Source organism: Lithobates pipiens, unplaced genomic scaffold (assembly GCF_037356315.1).
Source record: "Lithobates pipiens isolate NorthernLeopardFrog02 unplaced genomic scaffold, aLitPip1_a1.2 Scaffold_16, whole genome shotgun sequence".
NCBI classification, from domain to species: domain Eukaryota; kingdom Metazoa; phylum Chordata; class Amphibia; order Anura; family Ranidae; genus Lithobates; species Lithobates pipiens.
The window spans coordinates 221,664,575-221,691,392 of record NW_027507748.1 but is presented as its reverse complement, the minus strand read 5'-3'; the positions used below and the strand labels follow the sequence as shown (position 1 = coordinate 221,691,392).

General features: G+C 42.0%; 1 protein-coding gene across 3 annotated transcripts in view; it reads right to left on the bottom strand.

Annotated features, from left to right (window-relative positions):
- Positions 1-26,818, bottom strand: part of MYO19 (myosin XIX) — a 119,633-nt gene that overhangs the window by 74,153 nt on the left and 18,662 nt on the right. For all 3 annotated transcript variants that reach the window (XM_077481083.1, XM_077481084.1, XM_077481085.1), the window contains exon 2: positions 1,672-1,816. In XM_077481083.1, coding sequence (XP_077337209.1) covers positions 1,672-1,816 — 145 coding nt within the window. The remainder of the gene's footprint in view (positions 1-1,671; positions 1,817-26,818) is intronic.

Below are 26,818 nucleotides of genomic sequence, written 5' to 3'. Positions count from 1 at the left end.
GTTTGGAGACCCCTGGTCTAAAAGAAGAAGAAATGCCTGTCTGTGTTGCCTAGAGCTAACAAATTGTCCCATTCATTTACATTTTACCTGATATAACTATTTGTTTTTTGTATGAATAGAATACAATAAAAAAAAAAAAAAATCCACTATTTATACACACTGCTCAAAAGTGAACTCAAGAGATGCCATGGGGTCGATTTACTAAAGGCAAATAGACTGTGCACTCTGCAAGAGCAGTTGCCCCAGAGTTTAATAAATGAGGAAGCTATGCTGCCATCCATCATCCAATCATATGCAAGAAAAATACTGTGTTTTTTTTTTGTTTTGTTTTGTTTTTTATTCTTTGGAAAGTGATGCTTTGCCTCATTTGCTAAGCTCTGGAGCAACTGCACTGTGCCTTTTATTATTATTTGCCTTTAGTAAATCAACCCAAAAGTAACAATACAATATTACGCTGTATTTATTCTTTTATATTGAACTGCAGCTCAAAGGAGTGAGCTTTGATCTGCATATAAATCCAGATACAGCAACCTCACCGGTAAAAATAATTACATTTGTTTCTATTTAACCCTTTAAGTGATATTAAAGGTTTGTTTTCATCTAAATTAAATAAGAAACATGTTATACTTACCTGCTCTGTGCAGTGGGTTTGCACAGAGCAGCTCAGATTCTCCTCTTCTCGGGTGCCCTGCTGGCACCTCTGGCTCCTCCTTTTTAGCAAGTGGCCCCCTAGAAAGCCGCCCTGTCTGTGTCAGCCCCACCCCCGGCTCCCTCATCACAGGATTTGATTGACAGCAGCAGTAGCCATTGGCTCCTGGTCCTATTAATCTGCCCAGCAAGGCAGTGAGAAGGAGAGAGCCACAGCGGATCGGGAATAGGCTCAGGTAAGTATAAAAAAAAACACACACACACACACACACACACACGATAGAACAAAAACAAAAAAAAACCCTTTAGTCTGGTTTATAAAAATAAATAATCCATTGACAAAAAATGGATTTACATACAAAACTGAAATAGTTTTTTGAAACAAACAAACAATCTCAAACATTACAGCTTATGTCCATCTTGTGCATGTAGTGTCAGTTCACACCAAAATTGCCCACAAACACGCTTTGTACTTTTGTGCGATTTTCACCCATTTGAATGGGCTGAAATTGCACCAATAGTAGTGCATGCATTTCTTTTAAAAATGCACTGCGACCAGATTGCATGCTACTGCGATACCATGCGCTCTGATGCAGGAAAGCACATGCATACCTAGTGCGTTTGGAATGTGGTGCAGGAAACATGCACAGAATGCAGGTTTCCTGCACTGCGTTCTGGATTAAACGAGCCCTTAAAGAATGTGTTACCCCAACATTTAATATTGCCGATATGTGCCTGTTGTACTTGTGTTATAAAATATCCTGTTCTCTTTATATTTATTCCTTTGTGTGGAGTATCTAGTGCTTATGCTAGTCCCCTTGTTTTTCTATTGCAACCTGAGCATGGTCAGTTTTCTGGCTGTCCTGGCAAAAAAGCCTGCTTGTCCTCCAATGGTGAGACTTGTGCTGATACATGTGCATGTTTGCAGAGATTTGTTTTTTTTTTTTTTTTTTATTTGCCCAGACATATATTACACATTTTGTATGTTTGTATTACTACACTAATAAAACATGAATGTTTTACCTGTTTTAGTGGTCACAGGGTTTACTTTGGTAAGGTCATCATAGGAGTGAAGCTCTTTTTCATCAATTAAAAATGCATTTATTTCTTCCCCAAAGGATTCATTGAGATTGACAGGGATGGATGGTTTCCTTAGGTCTCCATTGGGCTACAAAAAAAATGAATGTAGAAATAAAAATTGCATTCTTTAGACTAGATGGCATTTTTTTTTTCAGTCCATCTCTAAATACTAATTCCAGACCCAATTCTCTTTGCCCATCTATGCTTGTTTTTAACCACAAGACATCCCATTGCAAGAATTACAACATCAACCACACTAATTAAGAGCAGTTTGTGTAAATCAAATCATTCAAGTGACCATTCGCTTTGCAAATCGTATCAATTATTTATACATTTCCCTAATGCCAATATATGCTTTAAAATATCCATTGTTTACAGTGAGGAAGTTTGTAAGTCCATCAACTGAATTTCCACTCATATCTACTGTGCCCCAATGAAAACAATTTACCACCCCAGCAGCTAGTGCAGGTATGGTGTGAAGATACATTAGGTTACTAGCATTCGTTTGAGCTTACAAGCAATTTGTTTAAGTGTGTTTTTTTTTTTTTAGAACTTTTGACGATACTGTTTTTCCTTGCCTTATAAATCAATCAGTTTTAGGATTTGTTTGCACTTGTGCTTTTGGTAAAAAACAGCCAGTTAAGCCACAAAGGCAGCCAGATGGGGCTGTATATATCCCACCGCTGCAATGCTTTGAGGCAAAAATGACACCCTGTGTTGCATTTGGCGAGATGTACCGCCGATGAACATGACCCATTTAGGTGATTGGGGCTGTGCCACAACCTCTCTGCAGCCAGCGCTGTACAATTGTATAACCTAGTTTCCATGCGTTGATGGAAATGCACCGGACTGCATGTGGTGTGAACTGGCCCTGAAAAAAATAAATAAAAATAAAAATAAAACACCCACCATCTGTAATGCATCAGGAAATGCATCAAAAAATGCACCTGAACGCATCAAAAAAAGAGCATTCAGAAACGCATCTGGAACGGATCTGAAGTGCGTTTTCGTGGTTTGAACCAGTCCTAAATGTAGACTAACAGATAAAACAAGGGGGAAAAAAAAGAAAGATAAAACTATCCCTGTGGGAAAAGTAATATCTGATACACTATTTTGTGTATGAATATGCACATCAACAAATGGGTAAGTTTTAAAGAAAAGTATGGACTTTAAATCAAATTTGATATACTTACCTCGATCCAATGCTGCATCTGTCCCCCGCCGACTCTGCAATGAGAACTGAGAGATCAAACACCTCTGATCGCTCAGTTTCCGCCCCCTCCGCTCTGAGCAGAGAGCCATGACAGTCAGTCAGCAGCTGTCTGCTCTCCCTTCCAGCGCTCACTGGAGTTGTGGGCTAGGGAGGGAGAGTGGCTGGCTCAGCCTCTCAGTGGATCGCTTAGGCCCCATTCACACCTGAGCAGGCAGAAAGTCGCTCAATTTTGGCTGTGTTTTTTACCACGTTTTTGCCACGATTTTGTAAAAGGTCAAGGGGCCACCAATGTAAAAAGCAAAAAAAACGACCAAATCTGCCTAAAAAATAAAAAAATTCCAGAACTTGTTTGAGCTTCAGGCATTATGGAAATTTTGGCTTCAGGCGTTTTGGAGTGGAGAGGTGAACCATCGCCATAGAGAATAATTGATTTTTTTCCCCTCCGGCGTTTTGTAGCTTGAGGCTACAAAACCCCCTCATTTATCCCCACTCACCAGATCGAGACGACCCCCCAGCTTTTCAGTCTGGTGGGTCACTTTAAGCTTGATAATAATATCCTGGGATGCTGGATATGGTGTCAAGTCATCAGATCCAGAATTCCTTTTATGAAGTTTCTCAGCCGGACAAACAAGTACCCAGAAGTAAAAAAGAATGGAACTAATAGTGAAGTACCATTAAAAAAGGTTTTATTGTACAAGGGAGTGGGTACTTATAATACTAATGGTAATTCCCTTGTACTGTAAAACTTTTTTTTTTTTTTTAATTGGGAAAAGCATAATGTTTCTGCCCTCCCGATGTTGATGAAGATGTCAAATGATACTTACCTGTAAGTACTTTTGGAAGGTTCACAAAGGAAGCAGCCCTAGTTGACGCTGCTGCATTTAGTATATTTAAAAAAAAAAAAAAAAAAAATCAGCAAATTCTTAATTTTAGCTTCAAGGTTTCCAGGACAAAGTTAGCCGTTATTAGCAGATTTTTATGTAGGTTTTCACCTGAGGAAGGGGTCTTCACCCCAAAATATCAATATTGAGACCTTCCTCCTGCGTTATCTGTGTGCTTTTCTGAAGCCCCGTACACACGATCCAAGAATCGTACGAAAAATGCCGCATTCAAATCGATCGTACGATAATCGGATTGTTAGTACAGAGCTTTCGAGAGCCAATCAGGACAGTTCAGCCGATATTATTCTATCGGACATGCACAGGAATTTTGTTTTTACCATACGATGCCAGATCGTATGATTTTCATTTAATCAGTACAGCTGTCCTTCGAAAAATGCAATACAAATGCATTACAACACATGACATCAATTTTTATTCTGTCGTACGAAAATTTGTGACTTCAGTAAATTCATCAGATTCAACGTGAGATTAGCACACACACAAAAAAAAAAAAAAAGAATAATAAATAATGATTCGTCTGATAATCTCATTGTGTGTACAGGGCATAATATACATTTTGTGCTTTAGTCCCATGTTTTCTATTTGATTGCAGCCTGCAGAATTGTTAGCATTGCATCCCTATTAGGGACTTGTATAGCACCAGAGCTCTCATGTATTTTGCATATTGCTATTAATAGGTGTCCTAGGATATTTTTATTCATTGGTAGTTTCTCTTTAAAGTTGGAACCAGGCATATATAAAATCACCAGTGAATCAAGATATTTACTCATGGAAAACCTATTTTTAAAACACAACCAGGGTACGTGTATGTACGCAAATTGACTTGGTATCAGCCTTCTGCAATCCTCTGTACAGCAGCATCAGGCCCAAATTTTTTCCTGAATTCGGACCTGAAAACAGAGCCAAAGACGTACAGGACCCCTGTGCAATTTGTGCCGCAGCTGTCCCAGAGATGTGTGAATCTGTGCCATAGAGAGCCAGTCACAATCTCCTGTCATGTGAATTGGATGCTGGGAAACCCACTAGTGTGAACCCAGCCTTTACACTTGGAGGGGCAGCAAAAGGAGACAATTTGCTGCAGTGGACATATAGTAGTGGACAGCAAACAAACTAACAGGAGGAGAGAAAAGAGAGAGGACATTATTGTGCTGCTGTCCCTTCATTACCCTATCAGAAAACTGAAGTTTTTTCCTGTAGCTGTGCTACTGCAGCTGTTGGTTTCCAGGACATGACAGAGGAGCTCGGATCACAAGATCTAGGTAATTAAACTGTATACTAAGCGGATTGCCTGGCGTTCGGCTTTAACACGTAGAGCCAAAACTAGCACAAAAAAAAATAAAAAAATTGTTTTGAAAGTTAAAGTGGACCTACTGTCAAATGGCTGACACCATATTTTTCCAGACATTCAGGGTCAGCACCTTCTCCCTGGACTAAAAATCACATCCTAGATGTCAGTCATGTCAATCCCAATACAGTGCAGTAGTTTTACATTCTACCTTATATTGTACACACGCTGATCCTAATTTCTTAAATGCTTTCTTCTGCCTGCAGCAGACAGAAAACATACATTTCCCAGAATGCACAAAAAAATAAAAAATAAAAAGTATACATTTTATTTAAAAAAAATTAAAATAAAAATTTCACTCGAAGAATGTTCGTTTGATTTTTTGACCTCTTGTCCTCCAGAAGATTTACCCCACTTCCTGACCAGGCCATTTGTTTTGCTATACGCCACTGCATTATTTTAACTGCCAATTGCTGTACATAAATTAAATTTATGTATTTTTTTCCCCCATAAATACAGTTTTATTTTGGTGGTATTTGATCACCACTGGGCTTTTTATTTGTTTGCGCTATAAACAAAAACAGACAATTTTAGCTTCTACAAACTGTTATATATACTGGTATAAAGAGTAAACCGCGCTATTCAAACAAGATTAAGACAATAAAAAAATTAAATATAAAAAATAAATGAATTCCCTACAAGCAGCAACCCTAATCGTAATACTCCGATACCAAACTAGATAAGTGAAAAAAGTGAGCTGCGCTAAAAAAACTAAACAAAAAAAAAATTTCTAAACAGAAAAAATAAATCTAATCACAAAAATTCATCAATAATCGTGAGAAAAAAGGTTTTGTGACAAAAAAGATGCAAATAATTGAATTATATAAGTGAATAGTAACTTATCATCATATGAGTGAAAAAAAAAATGTTGTTTTTAAATCAGAGCCAATAATAAAAATAGCATAAATTGTATACCCCTTATATATAAATCGCATACATTAGAGAAAATGAACCGACACACCAGCAAATTAATTATAGTGATTAAACAGAAAAGACTGGCAAAAAATTATATATTAAATAATAAAATAGAAAAACGAAAATTGTCCAAAGAGTAGTGTTGATTCTTCCCAGGTGAAAATATGAAGTGGACACCCACAAATTTCTGCGTTCAAAAAAAATCCAAACAATCCTCCACCAGTGAGAAGAGGGGCCGCTTACCAGAATTATAGATCTCAGTGTCAATGAGATCAACAGGGCAACAGCACAGAAGTTCTGGATGAACCGTCACAGGCGCCACACAACCTTTATCTCCGATATGAAGCCTCCAGACAAGGAACGAGGGTATCGTGGATCATATAAGAAATCAAAAAGGCACTCGCATAGCGTAAAACCACTTAGTTTAATAGAATTCAAATATAAAATATTACACTCACATGTGCATAGAAGAAAAACGATCGTATAATAAGAAAAATGAGCCGGCCGGGACTCGTATGCTGCCCGCACTTCCTAGATGGGCGTAGAACGCGGAGACGCACCGCCTATATACCAAATCACAAACAAAACAGCCTCGGTCCGAGCTCCATGCCGTCTCTCAGTCCACCATATTAAGTAAGGGAAAAAGGACAAAAATACCCATATTATCTCCTAATCCACCATATTGCATGAGGGAAGGAGGATAAAAATTGCCCTGCTGCCACACAAAGCCAGACCTCTGCCAATAACCATCAGAATTACCTGGGAATCACAGATTAAAACTAAAAATCATGTAGATATGCAATGAATATAAAAAACTTTATAAAGACAAAAGAGGTCATCTCTCATCAGAGAGAATCCTTTCTTCCCCTCCCCCTCTCATTGGTCAAATATATTACAGACCCATGTATATACACATGTCCAAAAAGGAAAAAAAAGGAAAAAAGGGGGGAAAAAAAGGAGGGGAAAAAAGGGGAGGGGAAAAAAGGGGAGGGGAAAAAAGGGGAGCGGGGGGGGAACATCCCCTGAGAAATTTATTTTTTAAAAATAATATTTATTAAAATAATATATAAAAAATAAAAATGAAATTAAATGTGAATCAACACAGGCAAGACAATCCAGATGGATAAGCAAAGGGGCCTATACGGCGAAAAAATATATTTTTTTCTTTTTTTGTATCTGAATATTAACAGTTGTATATACAGACATTATCAGTTGTATATATAAAAGATGCTACCACCATAGAGAAAATATGTAATGATAACCCCGGGTGAAAACCTACACAGGTGGAAACAAAAATCGCTTAGCGAAGACTCATGGAACTCACACCAAGTTTACAGTCAAAGGTAAAACAGGGAGCCTAAACTATATAAGCTGTTCAAACCAGTTATATGTTGTTCATGCATTGTCAATGAACGCATTTACGTCCACTTCAATGTTAAGGCCATGAGGGGTATAACTTTTTAGTTTATGTATCCACATCATTTCAAGCTTTGAAATGCTTCTCACCAAATGGGTTCCCCCTCCAATGGGGGTTGAACTTATCGATTCCCCAAAAAATTTGTGTTGGTAGGGTCCCTATTATGCACCAAAAGGTAATGTTTGGAGACCGAATGTTGGGTATACCCCCTACGGATATTCCCAATGTGTTCATTCAAGCGCACATGTAGAGCACGTTTGGTCCACCCTACATACTGGAGGCCACAAGGGCACTCCAGCAAGTAGACCACCGCCTCGGAGCAACAAGTAATGAACGGCTCTATAGTGAAAGACTTAGAAGTAACCGTAGATCTAAAGGTGGTACTTCTCTTAGATCTACAACCATTTATGTTACACACAGGGCACTTTCTGCATTGGAAATACCCGGTGAGGTTTGAGAAAAAATGCGGGCGGTTAGTGGGTGGGTCCAAAGCATTGGGAGCCACCCTATCCCTCAGAGATGTCACACCTCTATAAACTACTTGAGGTCTATCAGGCAAAAAGGTTCCCAATATTGAGTCATTCCTAAGTATGTGCCAATGTTTTTTGAGTATATGCTTGATCCTAGTGTGTTGACAAGAATAATTGGTAATGAAGGGGTGACGAAAATTATTTTGACGGACCCCTTCCCATTCCTTTAATAACTCAGATCTTTCAATATGGCTGATCTCATCTACCAAAAGTGTCAGGGAATCGGACGGGTAACCTTTATCAATAAACCTCTGAGTAAGAACATGGGCCTGTTGTATAAAAACATCCTGTTCTGTACAGTTACGTCTTAACCTTAAAAATTGGCTTCTAGGTACTGATTTAAGCCAAGCTGGATGGTGGCAGCTAGAGGTAGGTATAAAGGAGTTCCTATCGGTGGCTTTAAAGAAAGTTGATGTAATAAAACGCTCTCCTTTAATCACGATAGTAAGATCTAAGAAATTAATCTTAGTAGGACTAGCTTCATAGGTCAGGTGTATACCTCTGGTGTTAGAGTTAAGCTCACTCATGAATAGGGAAAGGTCTGATTCACTGCCATCCCATAGGAGGAGGATGTCGTCTATGTACCTAGCCCAGAAGGTCAGCTGCGGCCTAACCTGGGCATAGACAACATCCTCCTCCCATCTCGCCATAAAAAGGTTCGCCAAACTGGGGGCATATTTCGCCCCCATGGCTACCCCCTTAATCTGGCGGAAAAAATCACCTCCAAACCAAAAAAAATTATGTGTAGCTGCATATTCTAAGAGTCTCATGATAAAATCAATTTGTTCTGGAGGGAGATCAGAAAACCTCTCCAGAGAATCTGAAACGGCTTCTAAACCCATATTTTGGGGTATACTCGTATATAGTGACGCAACGTCTGCAGTTACCAGCAGGGTCCCTTGTTTGGGACGGTGTCCCTCAAGGAGATTAATTATATGCCTCGTGTCTTTAATGAATGATGGCATTCGACGTACTAAAGGTTGTAGAAAGAAATCTATGTACCTGCCCACCCGGGAAGTAATGGAATCAATCCCACTAATAATGGGTCGTCCCGGGGGGCAGGTAAGACTCTTATGAACCTTAGGTGGGTAATAAATTATAGGGATTCTGGGAGTTTTTGGAACAAGGAAGGCCCTCTCTTTCTTATTCAAAATTCCCTGATCGAATCCTTCTGTAACAAGATACTCCAAAGTTCTTTTATATTGTGCATTCGGATTAGAAGGTAGGGAAATATAAGTAGCCCTATCGCCTAGAATGCGATTCATCTCGCTTGTATAATCCTCCTTATTCAAGATGACTATACCCCCCCCCCCTTATCCGCTGGACGGATGACCACATTCTTATTATTACAGAGGGATTCAATGCCAGCATCAATCACCTCTTTATTTGTAACTTTTTTAATGCGTAAGTCTTCAAGATCTTTGAGGGCCAGATCACGAAAGACTTTCAAAGAGGGACACAGATGCCCAGGAGGGTTAAAAAGTGATGCGTTGGAAAGTCCCGAGTGACAATAATCACCAGAGGCATTCCTGAGGAAATTAGTAGGGTTTGAAGCTACATATCTTTGAATATTAAGCTTCCTTACATACTTATGAATATCCATGTATGTTTGGAATTTATTCATATTCTTGGCTGGAGCAAACTTGAGGCCCTTATCCAGGACACTCAGTTCGCAATCGCTAAGAGTGGCCGAACTAAGATTAAAAATACCCGCACCAGTTAAGTTCTTGGTCTTTTTGGGCTGAGTACGCCTCCCCCCTCTAGTTCCTCTCTTAGCTCGACCACTCTTTTGATGCCCTGGTTTGGCCTGGCATTATTGATTATTGTCACTCGGGACTTTCCAACGCATCACTTTTTAACCCTCCTGGGCATCTGTGTCCCTCTTTGAAAGTCTTTCGTGATCTGGCCCTCAAAGATCTTGAAGACTTACGCATTAAAAAAGTTACAAATAAAGAGGTGATTGATGCTGGCATTGAATCCCTCTGTAATAATAAGAATGTGGTCATCTGTCCAGCGGATAAGGGGGGGGGGGTATAGTCATCTTGAATAAGGAGGATTATACAAGCGAGATGAATCGCATTCTAGGGGATAGGGCTACTTATATTTCCCTACCTTCTAATCCGAATGCACAATATAAAAGAACTTTGGAGTATCTTGTTACAGAAGGATTCGATCAGGGAATTTTGAATAAGAAAGAGAGGGCCTTCCTTGTTCCAAAAACTCCCAGAATCCCTATAATTTATTACCCACCTAAGGTTCATAAGAGTCTTACCTGCCCCCCCGGGACGACCCATTATTAGTGGGATTGATTCCATTACTTCCCGGGTGGGCAGGTACATAGATTTCTTTCTACAACCTTTAGTACGTCGAATGCCATCATTCATTAAAGACACGAGGCATATAATTAATCTCCTTGAGGGACAACGTCCCAAACAAGGGACCCTGCTGGTAACTGCAGACGTTGCGTCACTATATACGAGTATACCCCAAAATATGGGTTTAGAAGCCATTTCAGATTCTCTGGAGAGGTTTTCTGATCTCCCTCCAGAACAAATTGATTTTATCATGAGACTCTTAGAGTATGCAGCTACACATAATTTTTTTTGGTTTGGAGGTGATTTTTTCCGCCAGATTAAGGGGGTAGCCATGGGGGCGAAATATGCCCCCAGTTTGGCGAACCTTTTTATGGAGAGATGGGAGGAGGATGTTGTCTATGCCCAGGTTAGGCCGCAGCTGACCTTCTGGGCTAGGTACATAGACGACATCCTCCTCCTATGGGATGGCAGTGAATCAGACCTTTCCCTATTCATGAGTGAGCTTAACTCTAACACCAGAGGTATACACCTGACCTATGAAGCTAGTCCTACTAAGATTAATTTCTTAGATCTTACTATCGTGATTAAAGGAGAGCGTTTTATTACATCAACTTTCTTTAAAGCCACTGATAGGAACTCCTTTATACCTACCTCTAGCTGCCACCATCCAGCTTGGCTTAAATCAGTACCTAGAAGCCAATTTTTAAGGTTAAGACGTAACTGTACAGAACAGGATGTTTTTATACAACAGGCCCATGTTCTTACTCAGAGGTTTATTGATAAAGGTTACCCGTCCGATTCCCTGACACTTTTGGTAGATGAGATCAGCCATATTGAAAGATCTGAGTTATTAAAGGAACGGGAAGGGGTCCTTCAAAATAATTTTCGTCACCCCTTCATTACCAATTATTCTTGTCAACACACTAGGATCAAGCATATACTCAAAAAACATTGGCACATACTTAGGAATGACTCAATATTGGGAACCTTTTTGCCTGATAGACCTCAAGTAGTTTATAGAGGTGTGACATCTCTGAGGGATAGGGTGGCTCCCAGTGCTTTGGACCCACCCACTAACCGCCCGCATTTTTTCTCAAACCTCACCGGGTATTACCAATGCAGAAAGTGCCCTGTGTGTAACATAAATGGTTGTAGATCTAGGAGAAGTATCACCTTTAGATCTACGGTTACTTCTAAGTCTTTCACTATAGAGCCGTTCATTACTTGTTGCTCCGAGGCGGTGGTCTACTTGCTGGAGTGCCCTTGTGGCCTCCAGTATGTAGGGCGGACCAAACGTGCTCTACATGTGCGCTTGAATGAACACATTGGGAATATCCGTAGGGGGTATACCCAACATTCGGTCTCCAAACATTACCTTTTGGTGCATAATAGGGGCCCTACCAACACAAATTTTTTTGGGAATCGATAAGTTCAACCCCCATTGGAGGGGAACCCATTTGGTGAGAAGCATTTCAAAGCTTGAAATGATGTGGATACATAAACTAAAAAGTTATACCCCTCATGGCCTTAACATTGAAGTGGACGTAAATGCGTTCATTGACAATGCATGAACAACATATAACTGGTTTGAACAGCTTATATAGTTTAGGCTCCCTGTTTTACCTTTGACTGTAAACTTGGTGTGAGTTCCATGAGTCTTCGCTAAGCGATTTTTGTTTCCACCTGTGTAGGTTTTCACCCGGGGTTATCATTACATATTTTCTCTATGGTGGTAGCATCTTTTATATATACAACTGATAATGTCTGTATATACAACTGTTAATATTCAGATACAAAAAAAGAAAAAAAATATATTTTTTCGCCGTATAGGCCCCTTTGCTTATCCATCTGGATTGTCTTGCCTGTGTTGATTCACATTTAATTTCATTTTTATTTTTTATATACGTTTCCCCCCCCCCCTTTTTTTCCCCTCCTTTTTTTCCCCCTTTTTTCCTTTTTGGACATGTGTATATACATGGGTCTGTAATATATTTGACCAATGAGAGGGGGAGGGGAAGAAAGGATTCTCTCTGATGAGAGATGACCTCTTTTGTCTTTATAAAGTTTTTTATATTCATTGCATATCTACATGATTTTTAGTTTTAATCTGTGATTCCCAGGTAATTCTGATGGTTATTGGCAGAGGTCTGGCTTTGTGTGGCAGCAGGGCAATTTTTATCCTCCTTCCCTCATGCAATATGGTGGATTAGGAGATAATATGGGTATTTTTGTCCTTTTTCCCTTACTTAATATGGTGGACTGAGAGACGGCATGGAGCTCAGACCGAGGCTGTTTTGTTTGTGATTTGGTATATAGGCGGTGCGTCAGAACGCCGTCCCGCATCCCGTGAACACGTCCGTTTGTGACAAAACGCACGTAGGGAGGTAGGCGTTCTGACGTCTCCGCGTTCTACGCCCAACTAGGAAGTGCGGGCGGCATACGAGTCCCGGCCGGCTCGTTTTTCTTATTATACGATCGTTTTTTTTACATGCGAGTGTAATATTTTAATTCTATTAAACTAAGTGGTTTTACGCTATGCGAGTGCCTTTTTGATTTCTTATATGATCCACGATACCCTCGTTCCTTGTCTGGAGGCTTCATATCGGAGATAAAGGTTGTGTGGCGCCTGTGACGGTTCATCCAGAACTTCTGTGCTGTTGCCCTGTTGATCTCATTGACACTGAGATCTATAATTCTGGTAAGCGGCCCCTCTTCTCACTGGTGGAGGATTGTTTGGATTTTCTTTAACGCAGAAATTTGTGGGTGTCCACTTCATATTTTCACCTGGGAAGAATCAACACTACTCTGGACAATATTTGTTTTTCCATTTTATTATTTAATATATAATTTTTTGCCAGTCTTTTCTGTTTAATCACTATAATTAATTTGCTGGTGTGTCGGTTCATTTTCTCTAATGTATGCGATTTATATATAAGGGGTATACAATTTATGCTATTTTTATTATTGGCTCTGATTTAAAAACAAAAATTTTTTTCACTCATATGATGATAAGTTACTATTCACTTATATAATTCAATTATTTGCATCTTTTTTGTCACGATTATTGATGAATTTTTGTGATTAGATTTATTTTTTCTGTTTAGAAATTTTTTTTTTTTTTGTTTAGTTTTTTTAGCGCAGCTCACTTTTTTCACTTACCTGTTATATATACTGGAATTTTTATTTACCTATTTGTTTTTTTAATACTAGTAATGACGGAGATATTGCAGTGGACAATCTGACACTTTGTGGGAACCAGTGACACCAATACAGTGATCAGTGCTAAAAATATACACCGTCACTGTACTAATGAGACTGCCTGGGAAGGGGTTAAACATCCGGGCAAGCAAAGGGTTAAACGTGTGCCTAACCAGTGTTTTTGTGTATACTATGGTGCTCTTATTAAGGAAAGTGCTGGATTTTTATTTTGCAGGGAAACAAAATCCTCCCGCTGACAGGACAGAGCTCTGCCTTGTTTACATCTGTCATCCACCTCGCCGATCAGTGGGTGCCTGCAGACATCTATTGGCCTGCACCCACTGATCGGCATCTGCTCTAACTAATCACAGTAGAAATGCCAGATCATGTACTAGGTAAGTGATCTCGCACAAGGGAGCTACCTTGCTGCTGTAGAACAGCTTTATGCGGTTGGCAAGTGGTGAATTGTTACTGAGGTCACGTCTATGCTCATTTTCCACTGCAGTGAAATTTGATGGAGTAGGGTGGAAGGTTTTTCTAAAACAAATTTCTAACAATGCATGTAATTTTGTTTGGGAAATTAAATGTGTTCCAAAATCAAATGCTAAAAGCAAACATAAATTTGGAACTACTTTCAAATTACATTCGACAAGTTATCACTTCAACTGCAAAAAAGGTCAGCAGCCAATGAGCACATTTACAAAGCAATTAATCTGACATTCAATGCAGGTGAAACTTACTTGTGCATGTGTTCAAAAATGGTAGTGACTGATCCACCACCAGTGAATGTGTGGTGGAAGTCACCTTCACGACTTTATACATACCCCTTTGTTTTCCTCCTACAAAGACATTTACAAGTTTCACTCCTAACTGAGAAATGCAGCACAAACAGGTAAGACCAGTTAAACATTGGCAAAGTTCCAAGTTGAGACAGTGGCAAAGAATTTATGCAGATTCCAAAATAAAACCAAAAAGAATAAAAATGAAATGGTAACAGATAAACCACAATGGAGCTAGATTACCATGCTGTAAACTGATCAAAAAAAAAAAAATTCTTAGGTTCATGAACAAACAAAGTGAGAGATTGCCATCCTTTTCACACGGGCGCCTCCGCTATGCAGAATCCGCTTGCTCAGCGCGGGATCTCTCTGCTGATCTGGCGGACGACAGGTCCGTGTCTGATCCGCTATGCAGAGCAGACACAGTCCTGCTCTCCTCCATAAGGCAATCAGATGGAAATGGAACTGCCTGTCCGTTTCCATTCCATCCGCCATACGGATGGAAAATAGGACCACCATCTGTCTGTTTTTGGCAGGCAGGATCGGCTGGTGGCGGGCATCAGTGGACATGTCACCACAGACATTCGTCGCTACATAGAGAACAACGCAGGGTTCGATCAGGTCCGCCTGAAAAACGGACAGGTGGACCAGACCAGACAGTCCATGTGAAAGGGGCCTAAATCTTCATCAAGAAATATGGATATATGGCCAGCGGCTACACATTCCATTTCACAAGGTCTGCATGCGGGAGAAGCAGCCGACTCCTAGTAAAATGATGTTCAGGTAATGACACCTATAAGCACCCAATGACGCTTTCAATAAACCCAAATGCAAAAGCATGGTTATTTTTCCTTTAGTCTGCAATCACCAGTTTGTATGAGAAAAGCAAGAGTAATGGAAGTAATGCATATTTTATAGATCATTACTGTTGCTCTTAAAATGCATTAATTGAACACATTACATAGCATAAACGCTTGTTAATGGCACATTGGATGTTATTGCTGACTCTGCATTTAGAGACAAAGTCATTAAATGCCGCTGTTCATTTTTTATTCACTTAAGCCCCATTTAGCCTCCAAAATAAGGTCTGGTTGTCCACCAATAAGGGACAACAGGACTGAATTCTGAAGGCTTCAGTGACTAAAATATTTTTAAAGCGATTGTGAGGTCATGTTAATTCAGAGAATGCATTAAAAGTGTTACTAAACCCACAACAGTAAAATCTGTCTGTATATGTAGTAATGCATGCCTGCTATACTCAATGAGAAACCTAAGGGGTTAATCATCTGCATTGTGTAAAAACACTGTTTGATCCGGTCTTCTCTAATCCTCTCCTTCTTACACAGTCCCCAATCCATCTCCTGATAGTACGGAGCCTGGGGGCATTCTGCACATGCTCAGTTTGGGGTCAAGTGTCATGCAGCCTCATAGGGCAGTCATAGGAGAATGAAAACTCCTACAAGCTTTATATATATATAGCGAATGCAGGGTCCTGGGTTGGGTTTAGTAACCCTTTAAAGAGATTACATACATATATACATATACATATATATATATATATATATATATATATATATATATATATATATATATATATATATATATATATATATATATATATATATAAAATTTAATTAAGATTGGGCTTATCAGACTCAAATGGTAGGTGCGTTTTCCAGTGAGTACGCCAGTACAAAACTGTATTTTTAAGGGCCTGGTAGCCCACTTTTATTTAAAAGCACAGAAAAGTTCACAAAGACATCAGTACCCACGCAGGAGGTTCCACCAATACTGTATCTTGCACACACAATACTTTAGCCTCCTGGCTTACATTCTTCCCATACGACTGATTCAGGCCTTTAGCCTAGGTCTTAGGCCTGCTTCTCAGACCCAAAAGAATTTCCTAGAGTTAAGCTTTCTTCTAGCTCGCTCCTGATCGGTGTCTTGCTGCTCTGTCACCAAGTACGTCTAATATGTATAATACTATACAAGTATAATATGCAATACTAAAGTCGTGTTTTTTTATTTATTTTTTGCTTAAAAATAAACATGTCATGTCATACTTACCTGCTCTGTGTAGTGGATTTGCACAGAGCAGCCTGGATCCTCTTCTTCGGTGCTCCTGACCCCTCCCTATGCTATGAGGGCACCTGAGTTCCGTTCTCCATTCAGACATGGAACTGTGGCCCCATCTCCCTCTCTCTCTCTCCTCATTGGCTCACTGACTTTGATAGCAGTGGGGGCCAATGGCGCTCCACTGTTGTCTCAGCCAATGATGAGGGAAGGGTCTCTTCTGCAACATCGTTGGATAGAGATGGGCTCAGGTAAGATAAAAACCTTCTGACTTTACAATCACTTTAAGCTTTAGGCCCACTAACATTTTTATTATCATACCGTTTTCAGCACTAACCAGCTATAATTATAAGAAGACTGTCATTTGTTTTACAGTAAGGCCCCTTTCACACTGGGGCGGTGCGGGCGTCGGCGGTAAAGCGCCGCTATTTTTAGCGGCGCTTTACCGTCGTTTTAGCGGCGGTCTGCGAGCGCTAGCGGGGTGGTTTTGCCGGCTGTATTGCCGCGCTGTCCCATTGATTTCAATGGGTAGGAGCGGTTTAGGAGCGGTGAATACACCGCTCCTTCACCGCTCCAAAGATGCGGCTAGCAGGACTTTTTTCACTGTCCTGCCAGCGCACCGCTCCAGAGTGAAAGGGGCCGGTTTTTTTCAGGCGCTACACAGGCGCTATTTTTAGCGCTGTAACGCCTGAATACCGCCCCAGTGTGAAAGCAGCCTTAGATCAAAAATGCTGACTAAATGCAATCTATTTTACGATAGAACGGTGTATCAAACTTTTAACATGCAGTTTTCACCTTTGAGCATCTCAGTGCTGCTGGTCTCCTCCGGCCTTTTTCAAACACTCCCTGTCTATACAAGTACTTGGTCCAGTGTTGACTGTGTACCATTGCTAAGGACTGGTTTCCAGATAGTGACACCGATGGTCCATGGCAGCACAGTCACTTGTAGCCTCAACCAGGGACTCATGTGACAAGGTGACAATGCAGGGGAACAGTCCAACACTCCCCCTTGCCCAGTGCTACAATCGAATGCTGCCTAAATGCCCCCAAGATTTACAATCCCCTGCCCATATATGCCCAGCAAATCTATGCTTTGTGGCCCACAGGCAGACGCAGAGCTGGAAAGCCTTTCTGCTGCTCCCGAATTCTTCTGCACGTGCATGGACAAAAGGCCATTCATTTTTATGGAGAATCTATCACTGGGTTGAATAATAATAGGCCTTTCTATTGGAGTGAATGGAATTTTGTCCTCTGGTCACCATTTCAAAGCAGAACTATTTTTTCACCAAGTTGGTTCATCCCATAACTTGTGCTCTTGTAGAGTGCATATGACAAGTCTCTTGGCTCTATTACCCCCACAGCAGATTAGTGCAGCCGGAGTACAGCAGGGTTCAGAGCACTTTGGATTTCAATCACAACAGCAGTCGGCAGCACTACTATTACACACACTATTAGATTTTCTGCAGATTTTTGTCTTTAGATTTACCAAAACCACAGAATATGAGGTCAGTCCTTTATGCCCCGTACACACGATCGGAATTTTGGTCGCAAAAAGCTCTGATGGTTTTCCCCAACGGGATTTCGCTCACGCCGTCTTGATTACACACGGTCACACCAAATTCCAACCGCCAAGAATGCGGTGATTTACAGCACGTACGACAGGACTAGAAAAAGGAAGTTCAATAGCCAATAGCTTCTGTCTTGTAGTTGAATCTGAGCATGCGTTTTTGTGTGTCAGAATTGCATACACACGATCAGAATTTCCAATAGAAACTTTTTCCATCTGAAAAAAATTGAGAACCTGCTCTCAATCTTTTACTGGCGGAAATTCAGCAAGCAAAAGCCCAATGGAGCATACACACGGTCGCATTTTCTCATCGGTCTTTTGCTGACCGAAATTCTGACCGTGTGTACGCGGCATAAGAGTTTCAATTTGTGTTCAATCAGGGAGGCCCTTGCACTGCATGGTCTTGGTAAATCTGAAGACAAAAATCTGCAGAAAATCGAATAGTGTGTATGGGGGTCTTAGGCTTTAAGATGAACTGTACTGTCTACAGAAAGCTTACCGCTTGCTGTGTTTTAGGCCTTCACACGGGGCATACTAAAGCATACACTCCTAGAGGGCAGTGTTTACAAACACTGGAAGGCATAGATATTCCATGCATCCCTGTGCAGGCAGTCCCATTAATGTCAATTGGGATGCAGCAGCTGCACGGGCACAGATGATGCTACCAATCTGCCATCCGTGCAGGTGAAGGAACAAGGCCTTGGGCTGGGTTCACACTTATACGATGCCAGACATCACATGTGATTCGCACTGCATTGCTGTGCACATCACATGCAATGTCTGCGTGATGCAAATTCAGCCACAGTTTGTATGATTGAAATCACATTGCATTCGCACCACTGGAATCAGATTGCATGGGTATTCAGACCCATGCGACCCAATTTCACAGTTTGCACTGCCTTCTGCGGCGACTAGGGAGGGGTCATTAACTTTGTATTGCCATTTGCAGCAGTTTGCAGATGTCAGCTCAAACTACCTGCGAGTTAGCTGCAATGCGGGAACCCGCACAGGAATCGAGGCTGGTTCCCGCAGAGCACCAGTGTGAATCGAGACTTATAAAAGCATATTCGTTTTTAACAGCTTTGTAACAAGGCTGCCATATCATGGTAGAGCTGTACGACTAATCGTTAAAGAATCGAGATTGCAAGTCAACCCCCCTTGTGGTCTTAACACAGCATTTCCTCCAATCAGTGCAGAGAGTTCTCTGCTCACAGCTGACAAAAAAATTAAATTAAATTAAAAAAAAACAGGCAGCCCGCCAAAGTTTATCACAACAGTCAATTGAGATAAAGAGATACATTTTAACATTTTTCTTTTTTAGATCAAAAGAATTAACTTCTGTCTGTAGATGAGGTCAATTTAACCACTTAAAGCAAAGTTCCACCAAAAAAATTGAACTTCCACTTTAAGTACTGGTGACCCCCTGACATGCCACATTTGGCATGTAACTTTTTTTTGGGGGGGGGGGGGGGGGGTACCCAGTTTGACAGGCACCCAACTCCCACTTCTTCCCCTGGTGCCGCAGTGCAGGAAGGAAGTTCACCTCCCTGCAATCTTCTGGGGCACGTCACAGGTCCCAAAAGATTGCCCAGCCATTCAGAACGTGCAGCATGTGCACAGCTGTGAAGCCACAGCCGGGCGCCCACAGTTACAATGCCGGCACCGCGGAGAGGAGTGAGGATTCATGCGCCCGCATCGCTGGACTGTGGACAGGTGGGTGTCTGTTTATTAAGTCAGCAGCTACACTTTTTTTGTAGCTGCTGATTTTTAAATGGGTGGAACTCAGCTTTAACCACTTAACAACTGGCCCATAGCCAAATGACGGCTACAGGGCGGTTGTTTAACTCTGGGAGGCCGTCATATGACGGCCTCCCAGAATTCCGCTCTTGCGCGCTCCCTGGGGCGCGCACTCGAGAGCATCCGTGACCACAGTACCCGGCGCATCACGGTAAACGGCCGCTCATCGCGGCCGTTTACCACGTGATCGCTTGTAAACAAACCGGCCTCATGTTATGACGCCGGTTCCTCCCTCCCCCTCTCTGTATCGATCGGTACAGCGGAGGGGGAAGAGATCGGTGTCAGCAGCGCTGTGGGCTGCATCTGCAGTGCCCACATCGCTGCTCACCGAAAATTAACCCCTCAATTCTCTGCAACACCCGCCAATACCCTGCAACACCTGCCAATACCTTGCAACACCCGCCAATACCTTGCAACACCCGCCAATACCCTGCAATGCTCTGCAACGCAATACTCAGAGATACCCAGTCATACTCGGAGATACCCAGCAATACCCAGCCATAGACATCCCCCCCCCCCCCCACTCCCGCCGCCCTCCGGTGCTTCTACCGGCTCGCCAATACGATCAAAGCCAGAATCTTTTTTTTTTTCAGGCTTCCCAGCTTAGAGGTGAGATGCGGGGTCTTATTGACCCCATATCTCACTGTAAAGAGGACCTGTCATGCCATATTCCTATTACAAGGGATGTTTACATTCCTTGTAATAGGAATAAAAGTGATCAAAAAATGTATTCTTGGGGAAAAAAAAAAAATGTCAAACTAAAATAAATAAAGTAAAATGAACTATAAAAAAATTTTTTTTTTTAAAGCGCCCCTGTCCCCATGTGCTCGCATGCAGAAGCGAACGCATACGTAAGTCCCACCCACATATGAAAACCGTGTTCAAACCACACATGTGAGGTATTGCTGCGAACGTTAGAGCGAGAGCAATAATTCTAGCCCTAGACCTCCTTCTCCTCTGGCTCCACCTGGTGGTAAAAAGGCAGTAAACCACACACTTGTACTCTTAAACAGGAATACTTTTAATTAAAATATAACAAATAGGTGGTTACAGAGTTTGCACTGTCGTTCCAACGTAGAACGTCAGCACAGCATAAATCAACAGTCAAATACAATAAAGATCATGCAGGTATGTTACTGTAACTCAAAACATATAACCAGTTTAAAAAAATTAAATCGTCGCCTATGGGGATTTTTAAGTAGCAACGTTTGGCGCCATTCCACGAGCGTGTGCAATTTTGAAGAGTGACATGTTAGGTATCTATTTACTCAGCGTAACTTCATCTTTCACATTATGCAAAAATTGGGCTAACTTTACTGTGTTTTTTTTTTTTTTAAGCACAAAATTTTTTTTTCCAAAAAAAAGCATTCGAAAAATTGCTGCGCAAATACTGTGCAAGATAAAAAGTTGCAACGACCACCATTGTATTCTCCAGGGTGTTTGCTAAAAAAAAACATATATAATGTTTTGGGATTCTATGTAATTTTCTAGCAAATAAATGATGATTTTTACATGTAGGAGAGAAATGTCAGAATTGTCCTGGGTGCTCCAGAACGCCCGATGGCGCTCCCTGCATGTTGGGCCTCTGTATGTGGCCACACTGTGTAAAAGTCTCACACATGTGGTATCGCCGTACTCAGGAGTAATAGCAGAATGTGTTTTGGGGTGTAATTTGTGGTATGCATATGCTGTGTGTGAGAAATAAACTGATAATATGACAATTTTGTGAAAAAAAAAAAAAAAAAAAATCTTGATTTTGCAAAGAATTGTGGGAAAAAATTACAACTTCAAAAAACTCATCATGCCTCTTACTAAATACCTTGGAATGTCTTCTTTCCAAAAAAGGAGTCATTTGGGGGGCATTTGTACTTTTCTGGCATGTTAGGGTCTCAAGAATTGAAATAGGCCGTCAGTCCTTCAGGTGTGATCAATTTTCAGATATTGGCACCATAGCTTGTGGACTCTATAACTTTCACAAAGACCAAATAATATACACCAAATTTGTACTTACTTTTACCAAAGATATGTAGTAGTATAAATTTTGGCCAAAATTTATGAAGAAAAAAAAAAATACTAATCTGCTAAATTTTATAACAGAAACAAAGAAAAAATCTTTTTTTTTTTATTTATTTATTTTTTATTTTTTACAGAATTTTCTGTATTTTTTCTTTTATAGCACAAAAAATAAAAAAGCGAGTGGTGATTAAATACCACCAAAAGAAAGCTCCATTTGTGTGAAAAAAAGGACAAAAATTTCATATAGGTGCAGTGTTGCATGACTGAGTAATTGTCATTCAAAATGTGAGAGCACCGAAAGCTGAAAATTGGTCTGGTTATTAAGGGTGTTTAAAGCGGAGGTCCACCCTAAAGTGAACCTTCCGCAATTGGAACCCTCCCCCCCTCCGGCGCCACAATTGGCACCTTTCAGGGGGGAGGGGGGTGCAGATACCTGTACAGTACAGGTATCTGCACCCACTTCCGGGATAGCTCTCTGTGAAAAGGGGCGTAGATTACGCCCCTTTCCGAAAGTCCCCCGCTGCCTGCTGGGAAACACACAGCTCCCAGAGGCAGCGGGTCCATCCTTATTGCGCAGCGCGACTCGGGAACCAGGAAATTAAGCCGAAAGGCTCCACTTCCTGATTCCCATACCCAAGATGGCGGCGGCAGCACCCGAGAGACGATCGAGAGATCGGCTTCGGGTGCTGACATCGCAGGCGCGCTGGACAGGTAAGTGTCACTATTTTAAAAGTCAGCAGCTGCAGTATTTGTAGCTGCTGGCTTTTAAAAAAAATAAAAATAAAAAAAACAGACTCCCGGCAGACTCCCGCTTTAAGTGCCCAGTGGTCAAGTGGTTAAAGCAGACCTTCAGCCGTTTTTTTTTTTTCAACTTTGGATAGTAAAACATTTTTTTTTCTTCCAGTAAATACCTTATACAGCCCACTTCCTGTTTCTCATCTGGTAAAAAGCCTAGGCCTAGGGGTGAGTCATAAGAGGGCCAATGAGAGATGCGCGGCTGCAGAGCTGGAGGTGTGCTTGTCTGTATAAATCCAGAAAGTGAACAAGCAGCACAGTTAAAATGGCTGCAGTCAGACTTTGTGGAGGGAGTTTTCTGCAGCATATTTGGCAAGTACAGAATCATGGTATATATAAAAAATGCAAAGTGGTTGGAGGGAAACTTCAGAATGGCAAAGATGTTTTTATTACAAAGATGTTTTTATTACAAATTAAGAAAAATAAACAAAGAAAAAAAACAGTAAAGTTAGCCCAATTTTTTTTTTTGTATAGTGTAAAAAATGATGTTACGCCACGAGAATTGTGAGATAATCGTGATTGCAATTCTCATTTCATCCAGAAATCGTACAGCTCCATTTCATGGTATGAAAGGATATCAGTTAAACAAATACAGCCTGAGCTTTGTGTGGTTTTGTCCTTCTGAGAATAAATCAAATTTTTTTTTTTCTTTTTTTTTTTAAAAGGGCAAATCCAATGGTTGCAAACTTAACTGCAGTAGTAAATATACCATAATACACTGCAAACAACTGCATTTTTCAAAATGTCACAAAATGCAATAGCAAAAGGAAAGAAAAATGGGACTAAATTTATTTAAATAAAGCTGATTAAAGAAGCACCAAACCAAACTCAATAAATGCTAATGGCAAAGGAATAAAAAACAAAAAATAAATTCACCAGCGTTGAAATTTCCAGATCATCTCTTTAAATTACAGGTTCTTCTGCAATTCACTGCAGATAAGGCACCCAATGAATCAAATCAATTACAAAACATTAAAGCGGAGGTCCACCCTAAAATGGACCTTCCGCTCATCGGATTCCTCCCCCCCTCCGGCGCCACAATTGGCACCTTTCAGGGGGGAGGGGGGTGCAGTTACCTGGATAATCCAGGTAACTGCACCCACTTCCGGGCTAGCTCTCTGCGGAAAGGGGCGTACATTACGCCCCTTTCCGCAAGTGCCCGCCCCCTTCCGCAAGTGCCCCGCTGCCTGCTGGGAAACACACAGATCCCAGAGGCAGCAGGGACCGTCCTCATTGCGCAGCGCGGCTCGCGCATGCGCAGTAGGGAACCGGGAAATGAAGCCGAAAGGCTCCATTTCCTGATTCCCATACCCAAGATGGCGGCGGCAGCACTCGAGTGTCGATCTAGAGATCGGCTTCGGGTGCCGACATCGCGGGCGCGCTGGACAGGTAAGTGTCACTATTTTAAAAGTCAGCAGCTGCAGTATTTGTAGCTGCTGACTTTAAAAAAAAAAAAAAAAAAAAAAACGCGGAGTCCCGGCGGACTCCCGCTTTAAGAAACAGAGGCAATTAAAGGGATAAGCTGGCAATCCTGGCTGCTAAACCAACATGTTGGCAGTTTTTTTTCTCTAAAAATTGCTGAAAGTAGAGTCATAGCATAATTGCTGTGCTAAAAAGATTCTAAAAGCACGGCTTTACAGGAACAGACCTTTGTTCTCTTATTGCAGAGGTTGGAACATCACGTTAGAATCTAGTAGCCAGTGCAGGACAAATAGGTGGCTTTTAAAAAATGCAGGTTATTGTACGTCTGCTTTTAAAAGATAGAAAAGCCTCAGACGTTAACCTCTTCAGCCCCGGAAGATTTTACCCCCTTCCTGACCAGAGCGATTTTTGCGATTCGGCACTGCATCGATTTAACTGACAATTGCATGCCCGTGCGGCGTTACACCCAAACTAAATTGACGTAATTTTTTTTTCCCACAAATCAAGACAAGTTCTGTTAAAGGGGTTGTAAAGGTAAATGTTTTTTCACCTTAATGCATTCTATGCATTAAGGTGAAAAAACATCTCACACTGCCGGCGCCCCCAGTCCCCCCGTTTTACTTACCTGACCCCTCGAAAATCCCGCGCTCGCCCCCGCCGTCCTCTTCGCCGCTCAGCCTGGCCGCTGATTGGCTGGAGTGGATGGATTGAAAGCAGCGCAGCCATTGGCTCGCGCTGCTGTCAATCACATCCAATGACGCAGCGCGCCGGGGGGCGGGGCCTTGTGATACAGCGAGCGGCTATAGCCGCCGGCTGTATCACGGGAGCGCACCCGCAGTGCTTCTCACCAATGCGAGGGAGCTCGCATTAACGTGAGAAGCACCTGTGGGAGGAAGCAGAGACAGCCGCCGAGGGACCCCAGAAGAGCAGGTTCGGGGCCACTCTGTGCAAAACGAGCTGCACAGTGGAGGTAAGTATGACATGTTTGTTATTTTAAAAAAATAAAAATTTTTACTTTACAACCCCTTTAAGATTTCAAAAGGCCTATTGGTCCTAAGCAAACAAAAACACTTTCATCAGAGATGGATTTTAGAGATACCGTATATACTCGAGTATAAGCCGAGATTTTCAGCCTCTTTTTTGAGGCTGAAAGTGCCCCCTCGGCTTATACTCGAGTCACCGCTGTCTGACTGCTCGATCAGCGTATCGAGCAGACAAACGGCGGACATTAAAATTCAAAAGCCGCGCCTCCTTCTCCGCCTCCGCCTGTGATAGGCGGAACACTGAATTTCCCAGCAGTCAGTGTTCCGCCTATCACGGACATCCGTTCATTCTCATACTACGGACGAGTATGAGAGGATGTCCGTGATAGGCGGAACACAGGCTGCTGGGAAATTGAGTGTTCCGCCTATCACAGGCGGAGGCGGAGAAGGAGGCGCGGCTTTTGAATTGTAGAATGGCCGCCGAGAAGAGCGGCGATCCTGGAGCGGCGATCCATCGGCACGACACGGGACGGAGGAGGCACGGGACAGAGGAGGCACGGGACAGAGGAGGCACGGGACAGAGGAGGCACGGGACAGAGGAGGCACGGGACAGAGGAGGCACGGGACAGAGGAGGCACGGGACAGAGGAGGCACGGGACAGAGGAGGCACGGGACAGAGGAGGCACGGGACAGAGGAGGCTCGGGACGACGGCGGCTCGGGACGGAGGCTTGGGACACAGGTAGGCTGGACACACACACAAGGCTGCACGGACACACACACACACACACACACACACACACACACAGGGATGGATGGATGGATGGATACACACACACACAGGGATGGATGGATGGATGGATACACACACACACACACACACACACACACACACACACACACACACACAGGGATGGATGGATGGATGGATGAATACACACACACACACACACACACAGGGATGGATGAATACACACACACACACACACACAGGGATGGATGGATGGATGGATACACACACAGGGATGGATGGACGGACACACACACAGGGATGGATGGATGGATGGATGGATGGATGGACACACACACAGGGATGGATGGATGGATGGATACACACACAGGGATGGATGGACGGACACACACACAGGGATGGATGGATGGATGGATGGATGGATGGACACACACACAGGGATGGATGGACGGACACACACACAGGGATGGACGGACACACAGGGATGGACAGCCATGTCTCACCCTCGGCTTATACACGAGTCAATAAGTTTTCCAGTTTTTTGGGGGTAAATTGGGGGCCTCGGCTTATATTCGGGTCGGCCTATACTCGAGTATATACGGTACTTGCCATGACCATAATAGTTACACACAGTTAGGCTGGAGTCACACCTATGCATTTTTAGTGCTTTTTGCATTTTGCAGATTTGCACTACAGAACGTGTTCCATAGGAAACCATGGTAAATGGACTGTAGTGCAAATCTGCAAAATGCAAAAAGCACTAAAACTGCATAGGTGTGAATCCAGCCTTACACCTCATATGAATAATAATTCTGAAAAATTACTTTATCCTTGAATGGTTACACCATAAAGAAAGGTGAAAGATACTGGAAATAAACAAGGGTAATGCCAGGCTACAGCATTATTTGCATTGTACAGATTAGATGTGAAGTTAGCTGGTAATGCAACCTTATCTGCAATTCTTGTAATGTCAAATATAAAACAGAACCAGTCAGGAATGGGCATATGTAAGATTCTGAATCTCCAGTGCTAAAGTTATACTGCAGTCCTACCCCTCAAGGATAGAGGTGTTCT